Source organism: Piliocolobus tephrosceles, chromosome 6 (genome assembly GCF_002776525.5).
Source record: "Piliocolobus tephrosceles isolate RC106 chromosome 6, ASM277652v3, whole genome shotgun sequence".
Classification (NCBI taxonomy): domain Eukaryota; kingdom Metazoa; phylum Chordata; class Mammalia; order Primates; family Cercopithecidae; genus Piliocolobus; species Piliocolobus tephrosceles.
The window spans coordinates 49,565,479-49,588,573 of NC_045439.1; the positions used below are offsets into that span (position 1 = coordinate 49,565,479).

At 40.6% G+C, this 23,095-nt stretch overlaps 1 protein-coding gene across 7 annotated transcripts in view; it reads left to right on the forward strand.

Moving 5' to 3' along the window:
• The first annotated feature begins 978 nt into the window (after nucleotides 1–978).
• Nucleotides 979–23,095, forward strand: part of SLC35F4 (solute carrier family 35 member F4) — a 294,434-nt gene continuing 272,317 nt past the window's right edge. For 2 of the 7 annotated variants that reach the window (XM_026456160.1, XM_026456174.1), the window contains exon 1: nucleotides 2,094–2,306. Coding sequence is in view for 3 of the 7 variants with exons in the window: in XM_026456165.2 (XP_026311950.1) it covers nucleotides 1,267–1,369 (103 nt within the window). In the remaining 4 variants the exon portion in view is untranslated. Of the gene's footprint in view, nucleotides 1,370–1,420; nucleotides 1,531–2,093; nucleotides 2,307–3,260; nucleotides 3,262–23,095 lie in introns of those variants that run through there. The other 5 variants (XM_026456168.1, XM_026456165.2, XM_026456169.1 and 2 more) reach the window with 5 other exon arrangements.

Here is a 23,095-nt window from a genome sequence, read left to right on the forward strand (position 1 = left end):
GGACCTAAATGACCTCTAAGCTGATGAGCTGACCCTCCTCTCTACTAACCCCCCACCTCCACCTTTTCATTTCTGAGATGAAACTTTGAAAATTGTTATTAATTTTTTTACAGGAAACTGTATCTGCAGACTATGAACAGAGGAATTGTCTCCATTGCTCACTGACCCTAACCCACTGGGTCTCTGGCTAAGGCAGAAGAGACACACACGTGAAGAGAGGGTGTTCGCTCTGAACACACAGTTTCAAGGACGTTCTGCTCAAATGGAAAGACTCCAGACTGTAGCTAAGACTTTCACTCGTCCAGATATTTACAGTTTGAAGGACTTCCCTCCTGATATTTTTGGCAATAAAGAGAAAATCGTTTCTCCTCAGAGCATTTGGAATTGGTAAAATAAGCGTGCTGTGTGCAGCTGCGTCTTCCAAGCCTTTCACATTTTTCAGTGGCAGGATGGAGGGTCCGTATGGACAGTCAGACTTGAGGGCTTGAACACTTACGAGTCTTTCCGTCTGCAAAACCTGGATAATCACTCCATATACCACCTGCCGGGAACTAATTTTCTTGTTATTTCATAAAAAAAGATTCCCAGTTTTCTAGACAAGTTGCAAGGACTAACAAACACCGGGGAATGCTTGTGTATCAGCAGACCAGACGTGGTGTAGACGCCAAGCATGGACCGAGTCCCGGGGAGCCCCAGAAGTGTCTTCTCCCTGAGCGACAGCGTTAATTCCTCGCATTAACAGTTATGAGTACCTTTTGGGTTTCTCCCACCCTCAACACCCCTCTCTGAGCCCCTGGCCACCGTCGACTTCTCTTCTCTTCCCGCACCCCCCAGACCAAACATCCCTTTCATCAGGTGGGGTTGGGTTGTCTACTCTTCGCGAAGGAGCGCGCAAGGGTTAATGATGAAAGCTGGTGACCAGGTGGGGCGCCCACACCCGCCCCCGGCCACGGTGGGCGTCGGAGGTGAGGGGGCGCTATTCGGGCAGCAGTGCTCCGGGTGGCGCGCGGGAGAGCTGCCAGGCTGACAGAGAGGCCGGCCCGAGTGGGGGCCGCTCCGTCGCCTTCGCCGCCACCGCCGCCGCCGCCGCCGCTGCCGCCGCTGTGATGCGGAGCCAGTGCTGCGCCGGGCGGTGGAGTGAGAGCCCGGGCGCGGGAGCACGAGCTGCAACATCAGCACCAGCGGCGGCGGCACCTGCACCAGCTCCCGGGCCCCGCGCTGCGCTCTCAGCCCCGCCGCACCCGGGGCCGCAGCCCCGCGCTCTCTATGGATGTCAAGGCGGCCCCCAATGGGGTGGCCACTATCGAAGACCGGATCCTGCGGATCACTGGCTACTATGGCTATTACCCAGGTTACTCCAGCCAGAAAAGTAAGACGCCGCGGGGCTGCCCTGCGCGAGGCGGGGAAGGGAGGTGGGCACGCAGGGGTGCCGCGGGGATGCGGACGGGCGGGCGCGCGGTCCGGACACCTGCAGCCCTGCCGGCTATGTCCACGCCGCCTTCCCGGCGGCGCGGACCCCGCGGGAGAAAAGTATGTCCGCTGTCCTCGGTGCTGAACCGTGAGAGGGCAGGGGACCCAGCTGGGTGCGCCCAGGAGTTTGGAAACAGTCATAGCCTTGGGGGGAGGTGCGGAGGGGACCGGGTGAGCGCTCCTGACTGCCGTCGGCCGGCTCACCCTGGTGGATTTACGCTCGGAGGAGGCTAACATGGCTGTTCACTTAGCGGAAAGTCAGCCCTACCGGATACATGCCCCGAAAGCCCCTACTGCGTGCGGGGCGCTGGGGACTCAGGCTGGGGAGGCTCCGGGGTGGGGCTGGCAGGGGCGGCCGACCCAGACGTGGGTCCTGGCTCTAGTGGGGTCAGCTCGTTCACTCCGGGCTGTTGAGACGCTGCCAGCGCGGGAGTTACTCTGGTTACAACATCTTTAGGAGGTTCTTCACCCTGGGCAGCGAAAAGAATCTGCTTAGGTCTTCGAGCCCCAGAGCTTGCAGCCAGAGACCCGTGCGGAAGACTAGGGGCGTGGGGGGGGGGAGGTGGGGGTTGGTCTGAGAAGGGGAAGACACAGGGCCACCCGCACGTCGCGGCCACCGCTTTCTTCCAGCTGAGTGAGGTCATGCGGCGTGGATGCTTTCACATTTCTGGACCAGTTTTGGTGGGAGGGCGATGAGGTGTGCTGTGCTCGCAGTCCCCCTCCCCCAGTACACAAACCCACTAGCTATATTTGCTGGGATTAGTTCTGCTAGCGACTGAAGTGCAGCTCATTTTTCTCCGAATTGGAGGAGTAGCTGCGGTTTAGTTTCTATGCAGGTGGGCTTTTGCTTTTCTCTTTATCAATGCATTTCTGTCGCAACAGATGGAGCTTAATTGATGTTTTTGCCATTATTTTTGTCAGAAGCTTGGAAGCTCCTAGATGCATTTCTGATTCGTATTTTTCTGTGATATTTGGGGTGCAATCAACATTACAGTTTCTATGAAGCGTGGGACCCCAAAAATTCTGGCACAAAGACAAGAAAACACCATTTTTTCATGTAACTTTCTCCCCTACCATGCTTCCTCTCTATTGAATAATAATTCAAGAGCTTTGTTCCACAGGCTGTTCTCAAACAGATATTTTCTAGTTCAATATTTCATTTGGTTTCAGGAAAGGCCTATCTGATTTGGATGGTTTCTCTCTAGCTGTTTTTAGCATTAGGGGCTTAAATTATTCATTTTCCATACAAAAGTAATTATAAAGTGTTAGAATTTTCTGGAAAGAAAATAACACACTGTGGAATGCTCTTTGAAATCCCTGTACTATACACTCAAAAACTTCTTCTTTTTTATTGGCAAAGGATTTCTTTTTTAACCCTGGAAACATAAGTAAAGGAACTAATATACCTTGTGGAAATTACTTGACTTTCACCTTTGAATATTTTAATTAGGAACCATGGGATTTTAGTGGCTTAGAGAATGTAGAAGCTGTGTGTGAAATTAAAAGACTCAGGGCAGTTTATTATTGTAATTTTTATGACAATGGGACTTTGGCTAACAATGAACAACCTAAAAAGAATATTGAAAAAGTGACATTTTAGATAAGGACATGTTCATATTATATTTTTGTACTTGCTCAACTAGCTGCACATGCTTCATTTGCAATACAATAACAGGACAAAAAAAGGGAAGAGCACTGGCCAAGGCTATAACTGGAAGCCAAAAGGGATAAAGATTAACTTGGCATGGTTATTTGTGATGGGCACTTACCTACCTAAGTTTAGACCATAGAGTTAAAAGAGTGAAGGCAGAGACTCTCACAAGAAGAGAGAATTAAGTGATAGTCAGATAAATCTCAGGATGCTCATGCTTTTGGAAGTAGAGAAAGATTGCTATTTTGCACAGTGAGAGATTGAGAGAGAAGAAAGCTGGAGGAGGGCCAGGGAACTGAGCACCATGAAATAATCCTGTCCTAATGCAGGCTTCAACTAGTAAACAAACACTGAAGCAAACCAGTACAATATGGTCAATTGATTTGGCTATTACAGAGAATGAGCAACAGCTTAGGGGAAGTATGGAAAAATATACTTAAGAAAAGGCTACAGTGATGAATATATAATATGTGAAAGCAAGGTGACTTTCTCATTTTCTGTCTGATCACATATGAGGAACAATCTCTAGATATCTATGCCATTTACCTTTTTGGAGATAGATGGGGACTTACATCTAAGAAAATGCACTGAAGATCAAACCTTCTGTTAATGCATCCTGCTGTTTGCTTGTACCTTGTCCAGAAAAAATTCTAGCAGTCACGCTGTTGCAAAAAAATAAATATATTAGAATTCAGAGAAATGAAGGCACTTTAACGGGCAATATGGCATTTGTTTTATTTATACTCTTCAATTAATGAACAGTTATTGAGTAAATATAAACAAGAAATCTGGATACAAAGATGATTAAAGGTGGGTGCAGTGGCTCATGTCTGTAATCCCAGCACTTTGGTAGGCCAAGGCAGGAGGATTTCTTGAGGCCAGGAGTTCAAGATCAACTTGACCAATGTAGTGAGACACTGTTTCTATATTTATTTAAACATTTTTTTAAAAAGATGATTAATGTGTAGTGTGGTTACTTAGGTAGGGAATAGATTTATTCATTCAACAAGTGTTAATTGAGCACCTCCTATGTGTCAGGAGTACATCAATGAGCAAAACAGACAAAAGTATTTTCCTTTTAAGAACTTAAGTTCTAGTGGGAGGAAACAAGAAAATAAACAAATAAACAAGTACATAAATTATTTAGTACATTTCAAGGTGATAAGCACCTTTTGAAAAGTTGCAACAGGATAAAAAGGATACGATATTCTGGGGGTAGAGATTGTCACAATTTTAAATAGGCTCATCAGGGAAGTCCTCATTGAGGAAGTAACAACTGAGCAAAGACCTGAAGGATGTGAGGGAGTTAGCCATATGGACATCCAGAAGAAGACATTCTGGGCAGGGGGAACAGCTAGCGTAAAGCTCTGAGGTAGAGTGCAACTGGCATGCTGGAAAAACAGCAGGGAGGCCTGCATGGCTGAAGTGCAGTGAACAATTGGGAAAGTGGTTGGAGATGAGGTCACTGAGGATCCAGGAATGCAGGTAAAGGAGGGCCTTAGAGGTCATTGTCAATCTTTTGGCTTGTATTCTGAATGAAATGAGCATTTGAAGAGTTCTGAGAGAAGAGTGATGTGACTTGACTTATCTTACACAAAGATCAGTCTCACTGCTGTACTGGGACAGGGTGAAAACATCTAATTAGTATGTTATTGTGATAACTTAGGTGAGACATGATGGTGGCTTGAGCCAGAGTGGGAGCAGTAGAGGAAGAGAAAGGTGGTCAGAGCCTGCATATATTTGAAATTAGAGCCAATAGGGTACCCTGATAGATTGGATATTGTATCTGTAAGAAAGAGAGGAGTAAAAAATGACTGCATCTTTTCTGGTTTCACTAAGTTTGGGTTGCCATCAGCTGAAGTGTGGAAGGTTTCAAGGTAGAGAAGCTTTGGAAAGGGGTGGGGGAGTAGATTGTCAGGGGATAAGGATAACATTTTAGAGATGCTAAATGTAATTGGAGATGTAGAGTAAGCATACAGTTCAGAGTAGATGTCTGATTGGAGATATAAATTAAGGATTTGCCAGTACTTGGGTGGTATTTAAGGCCTAAGACTAGATGAGACCTCCAAGGAACGAATGCATATAGAAAAGAGAAGAGTCAGGATTGAATGTTGAGACACTCTGACATTAAGAGGTTCAGGAGAAGAAGAAAACCGTTAAAGGATACCAAGAAGGAGCATCCAGGGAGATAGGAGGGAAACAAGGAACATGTGATACACTGGAAGGTAGTAAATAAAGAGTTTCAAGGGGAAGAGATTAGCTGAGTCCAATGCTATTGAAAGGTCAAGTAAAATGAAGACCGACTGAATTTGACAATTGAAGGTCATGGGTGATCTTGACAAGAATGTTGACAAGAGCATATAAGGATAGATAAAATGGATGAGAATGTGTATAAGAGAGAGTTAGAGGGAAGAATTGGAAACTGTGAGTATAGATGACTCTGCAAGGATTTTTGTGCAAAGGGGAGAGAAGAAATGGAGGAAGCAGGCTCAAGAAAGTTTTCCTTTCTTTAAAGATTAGAGAAATAAGAGCATGCTTGCATGTGAATGAGAATGATTTGATTCAATAGAGAAAGAAAAATTAATGAAGTTGGAGAGATAGGTATGGAAACTAGTGCACAAGAGAAGGGACATTGCCTTAGATAGGAACATGGATATAGGGTAAGTTGTGTGGGGCAGGTTTGGGAAAGTGTATAACTGAGATGGTGGGAGTCTTTTGAGGTTCTCTTCTGGTTGCTGCAGTCTTCTCCAAGCAGGAAGAGAGAGTCACCAAATGAGAATGAGGATGGTGGAGGATGTGATAGAGGCTGGAGGAAAGAGAAGGTGCGAATAGTTAAATAGGGAGAGTGAATGGACTGGAGAAGTGCGCTCCGGTTGTCTGGTAGCCTTAAGTTTCTGGTCACAAAGTTAAAGTGAGATCAGCCAGTATGTTGGCTCATTCATTAACACAGCAAAGGCATGGAACAAGTAATGATAAGTATATAACCAGAGTTGCAGATTAGCCAATGCATATTTAAAAATAGGGACAAGAGAGTTGTATACAAGAGAGTTGTATTATTGAAATGATTGATCACGGAATTTAAACCTGGTAAGCAGAGAAGAGGAAATCTAGATAATTAGAAACAGGGAACAGATGGTAGGTTCCAAGAATTAGAGGTCTCAGTAGAATCAAAGACTAGTGGAAGTTAGCTGGAAAGGTAGGAGGTGGTGGGTTGTATACTGTAAGAAATTTAATTCATTTCCATAAGTCAAATGAAAGGATAAATTCATTCATGTTTTATTGTATTCCATTATTGATATTTTTGGGATGAGTATTCTTTTTTGTGTGTTTGTATAGGGAAACAGTGTGTTGATGTATGGTTGAATTAAACCCTAATGTTTTGGAAATTGATTATATCCTTAAACCTGCCAGCAACTGGCTCTGAGACCTGGGACACCACTCTGTGGACATTGGTTTTTTTGTTTGTGAAAAAGAGAGTTGAAATCACTGTTTTAGAACAGTCATGCAGTAGGTCAGCTTTGACAGCTTTCAAAACAGTCCCACCTTCCCTGGAAAGGTATCAGTAAAGGAGTACATTCACTTCACCTGTCTTCACCCATCTTTGGTAAACAGTTGCTTCTCTTTGTTCTGTGCCTTTGTACCTGTTGGCCTTTTTTTTCTATCCCCCATTAGTGATCAGTTTCTATGATCGTTGTCTATTGGGAGCTGCAATTTGTAGTAAATATTTTCCCTTTTACTTTAACACCAGCTCTGGTATCATCCCTACTTCAGAAAGAACTCTACCCACTTCCGGCTTTCTTAGTTCTCTGGGTGCTTGGACGACTGCTATGACTTAGCATTTCCCAAGGTTCTAGCTTCAGCTGTGTCCTCTCACTGTCTGCTTTCCCTGAGTGAGCTCCTTTAATCCCATAGCATTACCATCTTTGGTGTGTCTGTATTTCTAGGTCCACTTTTTCTGAACCCACACCCATATTTCAAAATCCCTTGGAGTATTCTACCTGAATGTCCTCCAGGCATGTCACATATAAAACCAAAATCATCATTCTGTCCTTAAATTGTGCCTTTTCCTCCTTATTATGCATTTCAGCTTCTAATGTCTATATCCAACCAGTTGCCCAAGCCAGAAACTTTGAATTATCTTCAACTTCTGCCCTTTCACCTTGCCCTATAATCAGTTAATGAATCCTATACGTTCTACCCCAGATAATGTGCTTTCCAGTCCTGCGGTCACTGCCTTCTTCCATCACATCTTTTGCCCAGCCTCAAGTCCTTCCAATCCAGCATAAACACCTTAAAAATATTTACTTCCCCACAGTGCAGATCTGTTCATCTCACACCCCTGATCAAACATGTGAAGTAATTTTTCACTTTCTGTGGAATAAAGTTCAAATTACTTAGCATGCCACAATCTGAACCCAGCTTATATTGTTCTATTTTAGCACACATTTCTCCCCCTTACACCACAGTTCTCTAATTGCCTAATATATGCTTAATGCGAGCAATGAGAGATTAAAACAAAATTACTCATAATTCCACTACCAAAGGTATTAGTGTTAATATTTCCATATATATCCTTTCAGTCTTTTTTATGCCCATGGACACAGCAAGTGGCTTTTATTTTGTACTGAACATTTATCTCGTTGGTCTATATTGTTTGTAATAACTTAAATTTTCGTGTATGCATGTAGTCTTCCATATATGCAAGCACTTTAATCTACTTCACCAATCACTAGTTGGTGAAGTATCACTAGTTTATTTTTAGTCCAAATTTTTCTTTTATTTCTCTTGGTCTCTCTCTCTCTCTCTCTTGCTCTCTCTCTTTCTCTTTCTGTCCCCAAGCCCCCTTCCTTTTTAAGAGATAGGGTCTTACTCTGTTACCCAGGCTGGTAGTGCAGTGGTGCAATTATAGCTTACTGCAGCCTCAAACTCCTGGGCCCAAGCCATCCTCCCACCTCAGCCTCCTTAGTAGGACTACAGGTGGGCACCATCACACTCAGCTAATTAATTAATTAATATTATTTTTTGTAGAGATCAGGTTTTGCTATGTTGCCCAGGCCGGTCTCAAACTTCTGGCTTCAAGTGATCCTCCCACCTCGGCCTCCCAAAGCACTGGGATTACAGGTGTGAGCTACTGCATTGGCCCACCTTTTCTTTTTGATCTTATGTCCCATATGGTCTTCGCACACTCTGACACTCTGGTCATAGTCTCATCACGCAGCTCATTGTTTTAATGACATTATTGTGCCCATGCTCTTTTGCTTCTCAGTGCTTTATTGCACTTTGGCCCTAGTGCTCCCTCTCTGTCTCCTTCATCACCCTGCAGAAAGCTCCTATTTATCTTCAGAAGTGCAGTTTAAATGTGCTGTCCTCTGTAAAGCTTCCCAAATGCCCCAGGCTGGCTAATCCTCCCTCTGTGCTCCTGTAATGCTGTGTATTCACCTCCGCTCCAGCATTTAACACACTATTTTGGGCTTTTTGCTTTGCACAAAACTATCTCACCCATAGAGCTTGGGGAGAACAGGGGATTTGTCTTTATTTATTTTATCTTAGGCAAAGTGGTATATTCTGTTGCTCAATAAAGTCTATTGTACTAACAAATGAAATATTTAGTTCCATTTGAAGAAATTAGAGAGCTAATTATTTTCACACAGAAAAAGAAAGAGTACATGATGGTAGTAGTGATTAGAGAAAAAGAAAAAAATTACCAGCAATGAGTGAATCAAATAGATGTACTTTAAAGAATGAGAATACACTAAATGGTGTTTTATGATCATTTTACCTGCCTGGTTGTAACTTCTGCATTTCTGCATCCTTACTTCCTTCTTAAGATTTTCTGTGCTGCAATGGGGGAAAAGGCAATTTTTTTTTTTTTTTTTTTTTTTTTTTTTTTTTGAGACGAAGTCTTGCTGTGTTGCCCAGGCTAGAGTGCAATGGCATGATCTTGGCTCACTACAACCTCTGCCTCCCAGGCTCAAGTGATTCTCCTGTCTCCACCTCCCGAGTAACTGGGATTACAGGCATGCACCACAATGCCCAGCTAATTTTTTGTATTTTTTAGTAGAGACAGGGTTTCACCATATGGCCAGACTGGTCTCAAACTCCTGACCTCAGGTGATCCACCTGCCTTGGCCTCCCAAAGTGCTGGGATAACAGTCATGAGCCACGGTGCCTGGCCAAGGAAAAGGCAATTTTTTAAAAACCACAGAGTAGGCTGGGCGCGATGGCTCAAGCCTGTAATCCCAGCACTTTGGGAGGCCGAGACGGGTGGATCACGAGGTCAGGAGATCGAGACCATCCTGGCTAACACGGTGAAACCCCGTCTCTACTAAAAAATACAAAAAACTAGCCAGGCGAGGTGGCGGGCGCCTGTAGTCCCAGCTACTGGGGAGGCTAAGGCAGGAGAATGGTGTAAACCCGGGAGGCGGAGCTTGCAGTGAGTTGAGATCCGGCCACTGCACTCCAGCCTGGGCGATAGAGCGAGACTCCGTCTCAGAAAAAAAACAAAACAAAACAAAACAAAACAAAAACCACAGAGTAGAATAAAGTTACTAAATCATAAGAAAGAAAATGTGATTTCTCCTCTTTCTTCTTTTGAAGTTGTTAGTATTGATCTTCCTGGTACAATATTAATACTGTGTAACTCTTACGCACTTTAACTGGAACAAGTTATGAAATTCTCTATTACTAGTGAAATAAATACAATAAATATCTTTCCTTGTTCACTTTCTGTTTATATCCTGAGAGTAAGATTTGTGCTTCTTTATGTATGAGAGGAAGTGTTTTGTAAACAGTAACAAATAATACAATTAATATGTGGTTTTGAGAAGTATTTTGTAATATAGTTTTAAATTAGAACATATAAGATCTATGTTAATACTAAACATCATTGTATATACTATTGATGTTAGATAGTGTGGTAGTTTTTACAGTGTTTATTCTGATGTGTATTTTGCATTTAAAATATAAATTTGCATATAAACTGGATGTTTGTAATGCAAAATACTACTTCCACTAGCTAATAGTTGGATTTAACATTACATTTTAGATGTACTTTATTTTGAAAGCCTACCTAAGACCTGGTTTGTGGCTACAAGTTCTAATGCAAAGACCACGAACTTTGGCAATAGAAAGACCTAGGTCTATACACCTGCTATGCTACTTGCTAGCCATTTTTTAAAATATTCTTTAAGTTCTGGGGTACATGTGCAGAATGTGCAATTTTGTTACATAGCTATACATGTGCCATGGTGGTTTGCTGCATCCATCAACCCATTACCTACATTAGGTATTTCTCCTAATGCTATCCCTCCTCCCCTAGCCCCCCAGCCCCTGACAGTCCCTGGGGTGTGATGTTCCCTGCCCTGTGTCCATGTGTTCTCATTGTTCAACTCTCACTTATGAGTGAGAACATGCAGTGTTTGGTTTTCTGTTCTTGTGAAAGTTTGCTGAGAATGATAGTTTCCAGCTTCATCCATGTCCCTGCAAAGGACATGAACTCATCTTTTTTGATGGCTGCATAGTATTCCATGGTGTATATGTGCCACATTTTCTTAATCCAGTCTATCATTGATGGACATTTGGGTTGGTTCCAAGGCTTTGCTAATGTGAATAGTGCCGCAATAAACATACATGTGCATGTGTCTTTATAGTAAACTGACTTGTAATCCTTTGGGTATATACCCAATAATGGGATTGCTAAGTTAAATGGTATTTCTAGTTCTAGATCCTTGAGGAATCACCACACTGTCTTCCACAAAGGTTGAGCTAATTTACACTCCCACCAACAGTGTGAAAGCATTCCTATTTCTCCACATCCTCTTCAGCATCTGTTGTTTCCTCACTTTTTAATGATCACCATTCTAACTGGTGTGAGATGGTATCTCACTGTGGTTTTGATTTGCATTTCTCTGATGACCAGTGATGGTGAGCATTTTTTCATATGTTTGTTGGCTACATAAATGTCTTCTTTTGAGAAGTGTCTGTTCATATCCTTTGCCCACTTTTTGATGGGGTTGTTTGTTTTTTCTTGTAAATTTGTTTAATTTCTTTGTAGATTCTAGATATTAGCCCTTTGTCATGTGGATAGATTGCAAAAATTTTCTCCCATGCTGTCGGTTGCCTGTTTACTCTGATGATAGTTTCTTTAACCTCCTCTCAGATCAACAGTTTGTTCCTGTAAAATGGGAATGATAATAGTTGCCTCACAGGTAGTTGGGAGGATTATGTAAGATAATATTTATTGAGTGTCTGGAACAATATCTAGTTCAATATATGGAAGCTATTATAATTATGAGGAAATGAACAGAATCAGTTTTATGACTTCAAAGAACCATGCTCACTTTTTGCTTGTAAGTAAATGGTAAGTCATTTTTTGGTCATACCCATAATTGTATTTTAAATTGTTGTTATTAAAAATTATGCTACAGCAATTTAAACACAATTATAAATTGTCCAAGTTCACAATGGCTTTTATTTTTGGTTGTTACTTTCTACTCTTTACCAATTTCTGGTTTGTCTGGTGCTAAAACAGAAAGGGGTGGTTCTACCTGGATTGCCTCTTGGGATAGCTTATTTAAAATGGGCTGGAAGCCATCTGTGATGAAGTGATTCCAAATGGGCTGGACCAAAAGAGATGAGGCAAATTGACAGCCAGTGAGTGACAGAATGGGTCTACATGTCTGCAGATGCATGCAGGTACTCAGGCACCAAAGTCGGGTGAAGTTGGGAGAGAGGTAGCAGGGAAAGGTGGAATCTCAGCTGAACATAGATAGCTTGGGTAGGATGGGGTAAAGATGGGATAGTGAGGGCAAACAGGTGAGGAGGAACTGAAGGCTAAGGGTTAATTCGGGAATAGTCCATTGGAAGTAGCATTGTTCCTTTTATACATGGAGTGTTAAAGAGACAGTTCTTTTTTCGCTATGTATGTAGCCACAAATGTAACAGACAGCCTATTTTATGTTCTTTTTAAAAAATATATCATTATGTTACAAACATATTTACATGTTTCTACACAGTCTTTGGAGTTATACTTTTTTAAAAGTATAAATCATTTAACTACTTCAAGACACAGAGAAATATAAAGAAAAATGGAAATGATCTTGTTACTCTAACACAAGTATTATTATTTTGGTTAATTCCTTTCCAGCTTTCCTAAGGCATACAGAACTTCACTTCTTGATTTATTGAGAAATATAAACTGTAGCTTAGTTATAATATAATTTTGTGTCCTGCTTTTTTTCCCACCTAACATTTCAGGATAAGCATTTTTCATTTATTTTCATTTATCTGCTTTGAGTGGCTGGAATTGGATTCTCCTTTCAAAGATCTTGGCTTAAAGAATTTGGCAAGCTGGTTCTATGCCATTTGAAACTAAGTAAAATGGAAAGTTGTGGAGTATTAGTGATGGTTTGTTTGGTTTCTAGTCACGAGACTCCACTTGAACTGGCTTAAGCAAAATGGGAGCTGTTGAAAAGACACCGGGGAGTCTCTCATGGGTTTAAAGGGGAGGGATAAGATGGTGTAGGGGAAATCAAGTCCTGAAGGGCTGTGGGGAAAACAGGAAGCCTTCTTCCTCTGTCTTTCATCTCTTTCTCTCTGGCACATGCTCCCCATTCTTGTCTCTTGTTTCAGGCTGACTTTCTCTATTTCCTTGTCCAAATGGTCAGAAATAGCTACTGCCAGCAGTTCCAGGGTTTACATGTCCCCTATTCAAGAAAGCAGACAGATTGAGTGAGTATCTCTTACTTCTAAATCCAGATTCCTGGGGAAAGAGACATTTTGGCCCAATTTATGTCACATGCATACTCTTGACCCTATTGATGGTGGTGGTTTGGGGCAGGGTCAAGTTTTCCCAATCATAGCTGCCAGAGGCCCTCTCCTGTAACCCTATTGGCTGTATGAGGGAAGAGATGATAGTTTAGAGAAACAGAGCAATTGGTTGGACAGTTAACTTAATAGCTATTTGGTTCACAGAATATTGCATTTTTTATATCAAATTATAGGCTTCAATCAAGATTCCATCTTTTCTTTCTTCTGGTCCTGAGAGCCCTTAGAGTGAATCTAGATAATATTTAATGAACTTATAGATACTGTGTAAACCTAGAAACAGAAAATCCATGTGTCTGTTTAGAGTATAAGTCCTTGAGAATTCTGTTTAAGAGTGCCCATCTAACACTGCAGACTACTTGTTAAGCTTCATTGACGTGCTACTGGTTACATCAGGTTTGGAAGACATAGTTCTTTTTCTAGGTCAGATAGGGCAATATACCAGGTCTTTCAGATTCAATGTACAGTAATTGAGGATGACATTTAACATTGTATATTTAAACAGTTTCAACATTACACTATCCTGCAGTCTGAGATTTGTTCTATTTAGACCTAGGCTAATGCCAAGATGGCACTAGTGAGGTGTCAATAATGGTTTCATGGTACTGAAAACCAGACATAATAAGAATTCTTTATGCCTTGTGAAGCAGAGATCCCTAAGGGCATTAGAGCCTGCAGGTTTTTCCTGCCAATATCTTACTAAACTCCAAGTCATGTGCCTTTGGTATCTATTTTGTGTTTTTGTTGAAACCCATGTTCAGTTATAGGCATTCTAGAGGACAGATCCAAATCCAGTGGGCTGGAGGCTATGGAGGCACCAGCTGCCCTGCTGGAGTTACGGTGACAGGGTCTGAAGAAGCAGTACTGCATCTACAGTGACATTATTATTCCCACAGACTTTTTAGAACAAAGGTGCTTAGAAGTTGAGAACTTTTTGAAAATTGTGAGTGCTTGAAGCTGGAGCTGCTTGTCTTGTTCCTTTCTAGAACACATCTGTATAGCAACCATGATAATCTTTCAGAAGCATTCATTGGATCATGCCATTCCTCTGGTTAAAGTCATTAGTGGCCTCCTGTATCTCTTTGGAAAACTATAAAACTCTGAACGCAGCTTACAAGATCTTACAAGGTCTGGTGCTTTAGCTGCCACCACACTTTCATGACCTTATTATGTTTTTTTTTTTTTACTGGTTCCTGTTCCAGGCTCTTTCATTTGTCTAAGATGATGAACAAACTCTCCCGTCTTCCTGGTGGTGTGACCTGTCTGGCCCCTCAACATTCCTCAGGTCTCATATTAAGTGCCACCACCTCTGAGAGCCCTTTCCAGCTTTGCGCCTCTATCATCTCATGTACTTTTTCTTTATAGCACTTACCACAAGCAGCTAGTGCAATTTATGTTCACTTTTGTGACTGTTTAATGCTTTTCTGTGCATTAGATTATTACATCCCTAAGAATAGGTAGGGATGGATCTGTTTTGTTCAGCACTGTGTGACCAGCACAAAGAACAGTGCCTGGGCACTCCATAAAATTGGCTGGATGAGTGATTAAGCCCTGTTGAAAATGTCAAATAGACTTTTTTCCAAGGTAATATTTTTATTTGGAATATTTTTAAATTTTTCAGAAAAGTTGCAGTGATAATACAGAGAGTTCCCGTAACCCCTCACTCAGCTTTCTCACTCAGTTAACACTTTTCATTAGCATGGTACATTTGTCAAAAGTGAAGAAACCAACACTGGTGCCTTATAATTAATTAAACTCTAGATTTTATTTGGATTTCACCAGTTTTTCGATTAAGGTTCTCATTCTGTTCTAAGACCCAATCCAGAGTACCAGATTGCATTTACTTGTCATGTCTCTCAGGTAGGCTTTTAATGCATTAAACTTGAAAAGTTCGATTTTATAGGAACTTACTGGCACACATTTTAGGGCTTGGATCAGATCACATTTGAAAATTTAACTGCTAGTTTTCAAGGTGACTAAGGATTAAATTGATGTTTGACTTGACATCATAATTGCATACTAGTTTAGAGACTGTTTTACAGTGTGTAACAGTGGTTTCTAGCATTTCTATGTTTAACATGTTGGAGATACAGAAATCTTTGAAAATCTGATCTATGAACTACTCACCTATCCCCCATATGCACATATGCACCAAACATTTTCATGCAGTTTATTACATTGGAAATTTACTTCACAAGTACAGACTATAAAATAATTCCACTGAGTTTTATCTATTTTTTCATTTCATAATAATGTATGCAAAATTTAATGGTAATATCTGGAAGATGGAAATAATTTAAATGTGTTAAAATAAAAGTGAACTTTAGTTTTATTCAAAAGTAAATTTTAGTGAGACAGCTCTTGTTGTTGGACTAATAAAAAGCTAAAATTTTGCAGTGATCTTAGGCATGACAACGTGCAGCTCATCTTTGACACCCAGTTTACTTCAATGTGTTGGAAGTCTTAACACCTTCTAAAAATGTTGACTCACAAGGATATGAGATAGCAAATGAAATTAGAGATCTACTAGCTTTTTTGCAGGAAGAGGGTGGACATGTTTCAAGAAACACTAGATTTCCTGATCCTGCAAGTTGAATTAATGTCACATCATTTCATCAGTATTCAAGTCAATGAGATCATCTTTGAGACGAGGCCTCAAAAACCATCCAGGTGGTCTTTGTCTACAAGGAAAGAATGATGAATCCGTTTCAATGTCATCCAAGCAGAATTGTCCTTCAAACATATCCTGCAGTATATCTAGTACCCTTGGATTGTTGATCTACAGAGAAGACATTTTATGACACATTATTCCTCTGGATCCTTAGTTTCCTGAGAAACTGTGTTTCCAAAAGAACTTGTGGTTTCCAGCTGCATTATAATGCTGACTGTAAAGCTTTGAATGAAAAAAAAGTATCATGTTATATCCATAAAGTAAGAAAAGCTATGAATGAGTTTCTCCTTACTGAATTGTTCTATGAATGGGTTTCCTTTTTTTCTCAAAGGTGACACAAATGTCTTCCCAAATGCCATTTAAAGATTTCAATCATGGTTTCCAGAAGCAAAGCAGCTTCTAGGTAGTCAAGGAGAACTCCACGTTTTCTTGATTAAAAATGAAATTCTTGAGAAGGTGATAATTTTGACCCTGGCTCTGATGGAGTTGACTTTTACTTTCAAGACAGTAGAATAGGTTTCCTGTAGGATTATTGACAATATTTCAGGTGCTACTACATGCTGATGTGTAAGGCAGCAAGTCATATTAATGTGCAAAACTACTTTCATTTCCAAAGCAGCACAACCTACTTTTCTCCTCAAGTTCAGTTTTGCTTGGCATTGCAACTTTTCATGTGTCCTAAAAGGCTTGCAAAATAGATTTTCTTTTTCAATGACATTCATATACACATACAGAAAGTCAGGAGTTAGAAATATTGTGAGATATCCAGTTGTTTGCTGAGGGGAAATAGCATAGTGACTGGTATCTTCAACATTTGCATCCAAATAATGACAAATGGGCAGATTTGGGGAGATAATTTTATTTGATAAAGGCACTGCTTCCATCTTTATCAGTGGCTCCAGACTACAAACCAGTATATACTTTACCAAGACGTACTGGTTTCCAAAGTTTCCCCAGGGGTGTGTGTATGTATTCTTTTACTTGACAGTCAGTTAGAATGTGACGGTCAGTTAGAAAGTAAGGAAACCTCAGCTTATATTGGCTTAAGCAATATGAATTTGAGAGGTATAGTTTCTGATGTAATGGCTAATGCTGTAATGAAGTACACAGGTTCTAACCTTTCCTCTCCTGTTTTCCATCCCTTTGTCTATATGTTGTACTTTATTTTTAAACTCTTCTATACGTTTTTTACTTCAAGTTTTATTAAAGTTTTAATAACTCTTTTGTTTTCTGAATATTTCTCTTAAAAATATAGCATCTTATTCTTGTTTTATGGATAGAGTATCTTCTCTTATCTCCTTAAGGATTTTAATACTATATTTTAAAAAGTTTTCTTCTCCTGAGTGGTCTGTTTCCTCCAAGTTGTTTTAAAATTTTTTAAAAAAATTTGTGGGCTGGGTTTGGTGGCTCATGCCTATAATCCCAGCACTTTGGGAGGCTGAGGCAGGTGGATAACCTGAGGTCAGAAGTATGAGACCAGCCTGGCCAACATGGCGAAACCCCATCTCTACTAAAAATACAAAAATTAGCTGGGCATGGTGGTGCATGGCTGTAATCCCAGCTACCGGGGGGCTGAGGCAGGAGGATCGCTTGAACCCGGGAGGCGGAGGTTGCAGTGAGCCAAGATCATGCCACTACACTGCAGCCTGGGCAACAACAACAACAAAATTGTTAGTCAGTATTCTTGGATATGTTGTGATTCTTGTTTATGTGCTTATATTCTAGAGTGAATGACTCAAAAACAGTTTATAATCTGTGAGAATGGCTGAAGTGGTCAAGAACTATGAAGGGTCTGGCATTATATACCACTTTCAAATTATCAAGTTAGCATGCTACAGTTTCACAAATGCTGGCAAAAGACAGGAGACTCTTGGGTCAGATTCAAAGGACTTTATTACTCACACTCCAGAGGCAGCAGGAATTTCATGTTTATGTTGGTTCCCTTGCTCCCCAAGTTCCACGGGGACAATATGAGGTAACCAAGGTGGATCCTCAGTATGTGTAGTAGGTTTGTATCACAGTCGAGGAATCCTGAGCTTAGGAAATGCCAATCATTTATAACGGCCTACAAACAAACCTATCCAATGCTTCCCCCAAAGAGAGATGTTAGCAAACAAACCTGCCTTCTGTTTTATGAGGGAAACTTTATTTCTACCCTTTAAACTTGTTGCTGATATAGGCTCCTGAAGAGATAGTTCAGAACAAAAAGCTGTCGGTGCCTGCACATGATATGTGGAAATGCAGGAAAGCCTCATGGAGAATCATCTCCCAACAGAGCTTGTCTGTTATGACCGTACTGTGAAACAGCTGAGCTTTTTCCTTGGGAAACCCGATATCGTTTTCTTAAGATCTGCTCCCTTGGCTCATAGAAGGCTTTTTGAATCTCCTGGCTTACCAGCAGCATTCTGAGAGTCAAGTAGGAAAGAAGCCTGGGAGCCCCAGTGAGCAGTGTATACAGATTCACTCAATTCTTCCATGATTTTGGTATAGCACCTCAGTCTTCAACCATGCCTGTTGTCTCTGTAGAGTTTTGTTTGAGCATCTTCGGAGAATAAACCTCTGCCTTTTGCCAGGGTGAGGGGAGGTATAGTAAAATGCTGAGTGAGGGTGGGGATTAAGAAGCCATAATATTCCTTAAACAGGCTTAAGCAAGACTGCTGATTTTAACCTTATTTACAGTAGTAACTGGTGTCACAATTTCCAATGCTTGGAGAAATTCTGCATAGTAAATTAAACTAATTTCCATTTACTTTACCCTCAATTTAGGTTTCGGTTTTCTCAGGCCTGACAAGTCATTTACCACTTCCTGGCTCCTAAAATTTTATAATTATCTTCTTTCCTGATTCTTCCATTTTTATGGATTTATGCCTTTAAAACATATTCATTGTTATTTTAGTGAAACTTCCTGAATGAGCAAATACAGATGTTTGTATTCAATATGTCATCTTTCAGAAAGAATCATTGCACTTTCTGTTTTTATTATTCAGAATCTTCCGATTTTTACTACATTTACTGTAAACTAAGATAAATGGCATATTCATAGTGGCAGAGTACATTATTTTTGTTTCCTCTCAGTGGGAAGCTACTTTAGATGTCACAACATGGGGGAAAATAATATGGTGCATTATCTGTTTCTTGATCTGTTGGTTACATTGATGTGTTTATGAAAATGTCATCGAGCTGTACACATAAGGTTTATGTACTTTTATGTATGTATGTTATATTGTAATAAAACATTTACACTAAAAATTATACCTCACATGACCTTATATCATAGGATACCATGGTATCCTGGCCCATTTTAGCTTTGTTTATAATGAAACACTGAATTATAACTTAATTTGAAGTAAGAAAATATTTTTCAAATTTTCAAAGTAACAGAAGATAAAGAATTTTCAAAGTAACAGAAGATAAAGCATTACTTTTGTGTGTGTTTCCAGTTTACGAGCCCCTAAATGCCTTCTGTTATCCCTTGCCAATATAAGAAAAGTGGTTCTCAAGTTGCTGCTTATTAGAAACATCTGGGAGTGAAAAAAAATCCCAAGGCATAGCTTGCATTCCATACCAGTTAAAACAGACTCGCTGGGATTGAAACCCAGGGATCAGTACTTTTTAAAGCTCCCAGGAGATCCCAAAGAGCAGCCAAAACTGTGAAGAGGGATCTAGGGCAGCATGTCTCAAACTCTCTGGTTCTTTACCTAGCCAGTTTATGTTTTTACATTTCCAAAACTCTGGCAAAATTAACAAAAATGAAATAGTAGAAAACATAATTATGTACTGAAATATTATAGTAGTGTCAACTTACTATAAATATTTCTCAGTGATTACTCTCAATTTCTATATTTGTCATGGACTGGTAACAGTTCATGGCCAGGACTAATTGGAGAGTGCACTTTGAGTAGCACTGACTATGGATAATCTGTCCCTTTCCTAGAACAAGCTGGGTATCCATATACTCCCTTCTCTGTTGCAAGAGTCTGTTTGGAGATTGAGGAGGGTGTAGGCTGGGGCCTATGGTATGTACTTTCACTGACTCTCTGAAACCCCCTAACACATTTAATCTCACTCTGATGCATTTCTGAGCTCTCAAAGCATGGGATAACATCATTGTTAATAACTCATGAGTTTATTTTACATTTTCCAAGTTTTGTTTCCCATCAGCCATATTCAAGAAAAATTCTTGGCTACTAAAGTCTTGGCATGTGATCTCATGTATCTTAGTAGTGGATATGAACCTTAGATTGTGTATACGAGTGAATTTCAGGGAAAAATTCACTAAAGACTCTCAGGAACAAAAATTGATTTTGTTTTCAATGATTTTGCACTATATGCTAAAATGCAATGAAAATTGTCCTGTGACTTGGGCTAGAATCTCGGAAAAACAACTGTTATTTCATTCAGGGGCCTATGGAGGCCGCCTGATTTGTTTGTTTGTATCAGGACTGAATGATATGCTAACGAAACACACTTGGCCCAACAGTCAGGCAACGTGGAAATTTATCCTTGTGGAAGGAATCTCACTGGGTTTATGACTCATGGAATGGAAAAAGAGGTTTGGAATTGGTGGGATCTTCATCCTAGGGAGAAATTCTGAATGGTTTGAATGAGTGTTCTGATTTGATTATGTTACTCTTATTTTTGGGGGCCTTATTTTGATGATGATGCAGTTGAATTTTAGTTGAAGCAGATTCTCTGATTACCTTGGTCTAAGTCACCTCTTTGTGTTTTTTCCCCTTCCTTTCTTATCTGTTTCAGAGGAGATGACATACTTATGCTTATTAGAGAATAAAAGGCCATTCTAGATGTTAATTCCTTCTCAGTGCCTTGTGCAGTATTTAATAAAGCTGCTTCAACGGCCTTATTACTCATGTTGACGTCTGTTGCATTCTGATTGTATTTGCTGGGAGTGTAGAATTTCATGGTGGCTCTCCTAGTGTGACTTAGGGCTGTCTCCCAGGAAAGAAGTGAGAAGAGCAGGGGATATGCCCTTTGACTTTGGACTTAGGTACGTCTCTCAACCCAGTTTGATTTCTTGATAAAGGATGGAAAATGGTGGCAAAGCATATAACATACTTGGAGTTCAGAGTTCTATCTTTTTAAAAACTATTTACACTTGATATAAAGATCATGCATGTAAAACCCCAGCACACACAACTTCTGACATATACAAGCTTATTAGGGAAGAAAATCAGGAATGAGAATCTCAGCTTATGCTGAAACTTAACAGAATTCACTTTCCTGTGGCTTTCAATAGAAAGTTATACCCAAATAGACACTGTGTACAGTCATAGTGGGATTGTAACCAATGTGAGCCTGAATTGTTTGCAGAGTAATGTTTGGGGCTTGAATAATAAGCCATAGCACACAAAGGATTCGGGATATAAATTCTGAAGAATGCTACAAGCTCTCTCTGACAGTAGTATGCATTTTACACTTGATGAAGCAATAGCATATACGATTTCATTATAACTCACAGCCACTCTGTGTAGTGGGTGTTATCACCACGCTACAGATGAAAAAATTGAGGCTCAGAGAGGTTACCTTGCCCAAGGGATAGCTCCCAGGTGTCAGGGCAAGAATCTGACCCCAGAACTGTCTACTGCCCAAATCCATATTCCACTAGAGAGAGTAACAAGCAGTCAAAATTATAACATTTCAGATCCTCCCATGGCTCAGTTGTTTTTCCTCCTCCTGAAGTTCTGGAGGATGATGATAAACTTTCACTTTGTTTTCAGCAGGGTGCCCTTAACTTGCAATGTGCAGATCTGATAAAGGGCTTACTTCCTTCTCCCTGCAAGACTGAAATTTACTTCAACCAGATGCTGTGTCTGAAGGCTCTTTTTAGAAAGAAGAGAGATCGAACAAGATGGCCTTAAGATTTTGTATGTGCGTGGTGGATGGGGGAAGGGAGAGAGACCAGAGAGAGATAGAGGGAGGAGAGAGATAGAGAGACCCCTCTACTAGTAACCAAGGTCCAGTTGGTGTCTGGAATCTTACAGTCTTCTAAGGACAGAGGGTAGAGGGCAGTGAAGAGCCAGGACAAGGGGATGCCCGCTCCTGATCCCAACTTGACTCCTTCAGGGTACCTGGGTATCTTCAGCCGCTATTCTTCTGATAAGACAGAGGAAATCTTGCTGATAAAAGGCAGCTTTTCCTGTTGAGATGAATTCTCTATTTCCTACATCTGGAAGTTAAAAAGAAATAAGCTTATGTGGGGACAGAAAGAGAGGAAGTTGTCTACTCCTGTGGCCAAGTAGAGATGCCTGTAATTTTGAGTTATTTTGCCTGACACGGTATAGAAGAAAAATATTTGTGGAATTACAATCATACATCAGTGTTACTGCCAGTGCTTCTTTTAATATTTAAAGACATTTCTCTTGCTGTGATTTAAATCATTGGAATGCTGACCCTGGTGTTGCTGATGTTCTCTTCAAAAGCAGAAGTCCAGCATTGCTTTGACATTGACCCCATTGGTCTTACAGTCTTGCCCCATGTTATTCACACCACTACAAGCCTTGATTAAGACCTCTATCATATGGCAATGCAAGTGTGACTGCAGTGATGCTTCATTCCAGATGGGATTTGAGCATCCTCGGTTTCACCCCCATGCTTGTTCCTGACATTTCTGGATATTTCTGACATTGGCTAGGCCTTTCCAAATTCCTCAGACATGGCATTAATAAGACCAGTGGGTTTTAAAAAATGTTAAATCTCTTATATTTATGCTTACTGGGCAGGTAACCATTTACCTTTCAAAATAAATTTTTCCTACCATTCCTATCTTCAATAAAAATTGAACATAAATTGCTTGGAGGAGTACAAGGGAAACAAGATTGGTCACAGGCTGATATTTGCTGTGCTGAGTACATGTTCATGTACAAAGCTCAGTAAAGAGCTATTAAAAAGCCCCAAAGATGACTCTCTCTATATATGTTTTTGACTCTGGCTACTTGATGGAAATTAAAAACAAAACTGAATTTAAGAGAAGATACCAGGGGGTTATAATGTCCTGCAGAGATAGTAAAATTGTTTGGGGATCTTGAGTATGCTACAGGAACATCATATTACTTTGAACATCTGATGAATAGAAGTACAGTTTCAGTTTAAACTATTTTATTATAAAATTAAGATAAATGTTTTGAAAACATTAAGAAGCCCAAATGGGGATAAGCCGTGCTTCAAAACCTTTCTCCAGCCTTTTAGAACTTTCTCTTGGTTGCCCTGTTTTGGAAAGTTGATGGTAGTTTAGGTGAGATTATCTTTTTGTTCCTCACAATACCCAGACACTCCCAACTTGTCAAGCTGATTTAGGAGAGAGGAGCTCTGGCCCTGTCTCTTGGGTACTTTGCCAAGTAGAAATGAAAGACTTCCTTCTCAGCACTCTTAGGACTAAAGCTTTCCTCCACCAGCCCAAACAGAATTGCCATCAAGGTCAACTCATTCCTCATCATCCCCATAGCCTGCCCATGGAGGGGTGG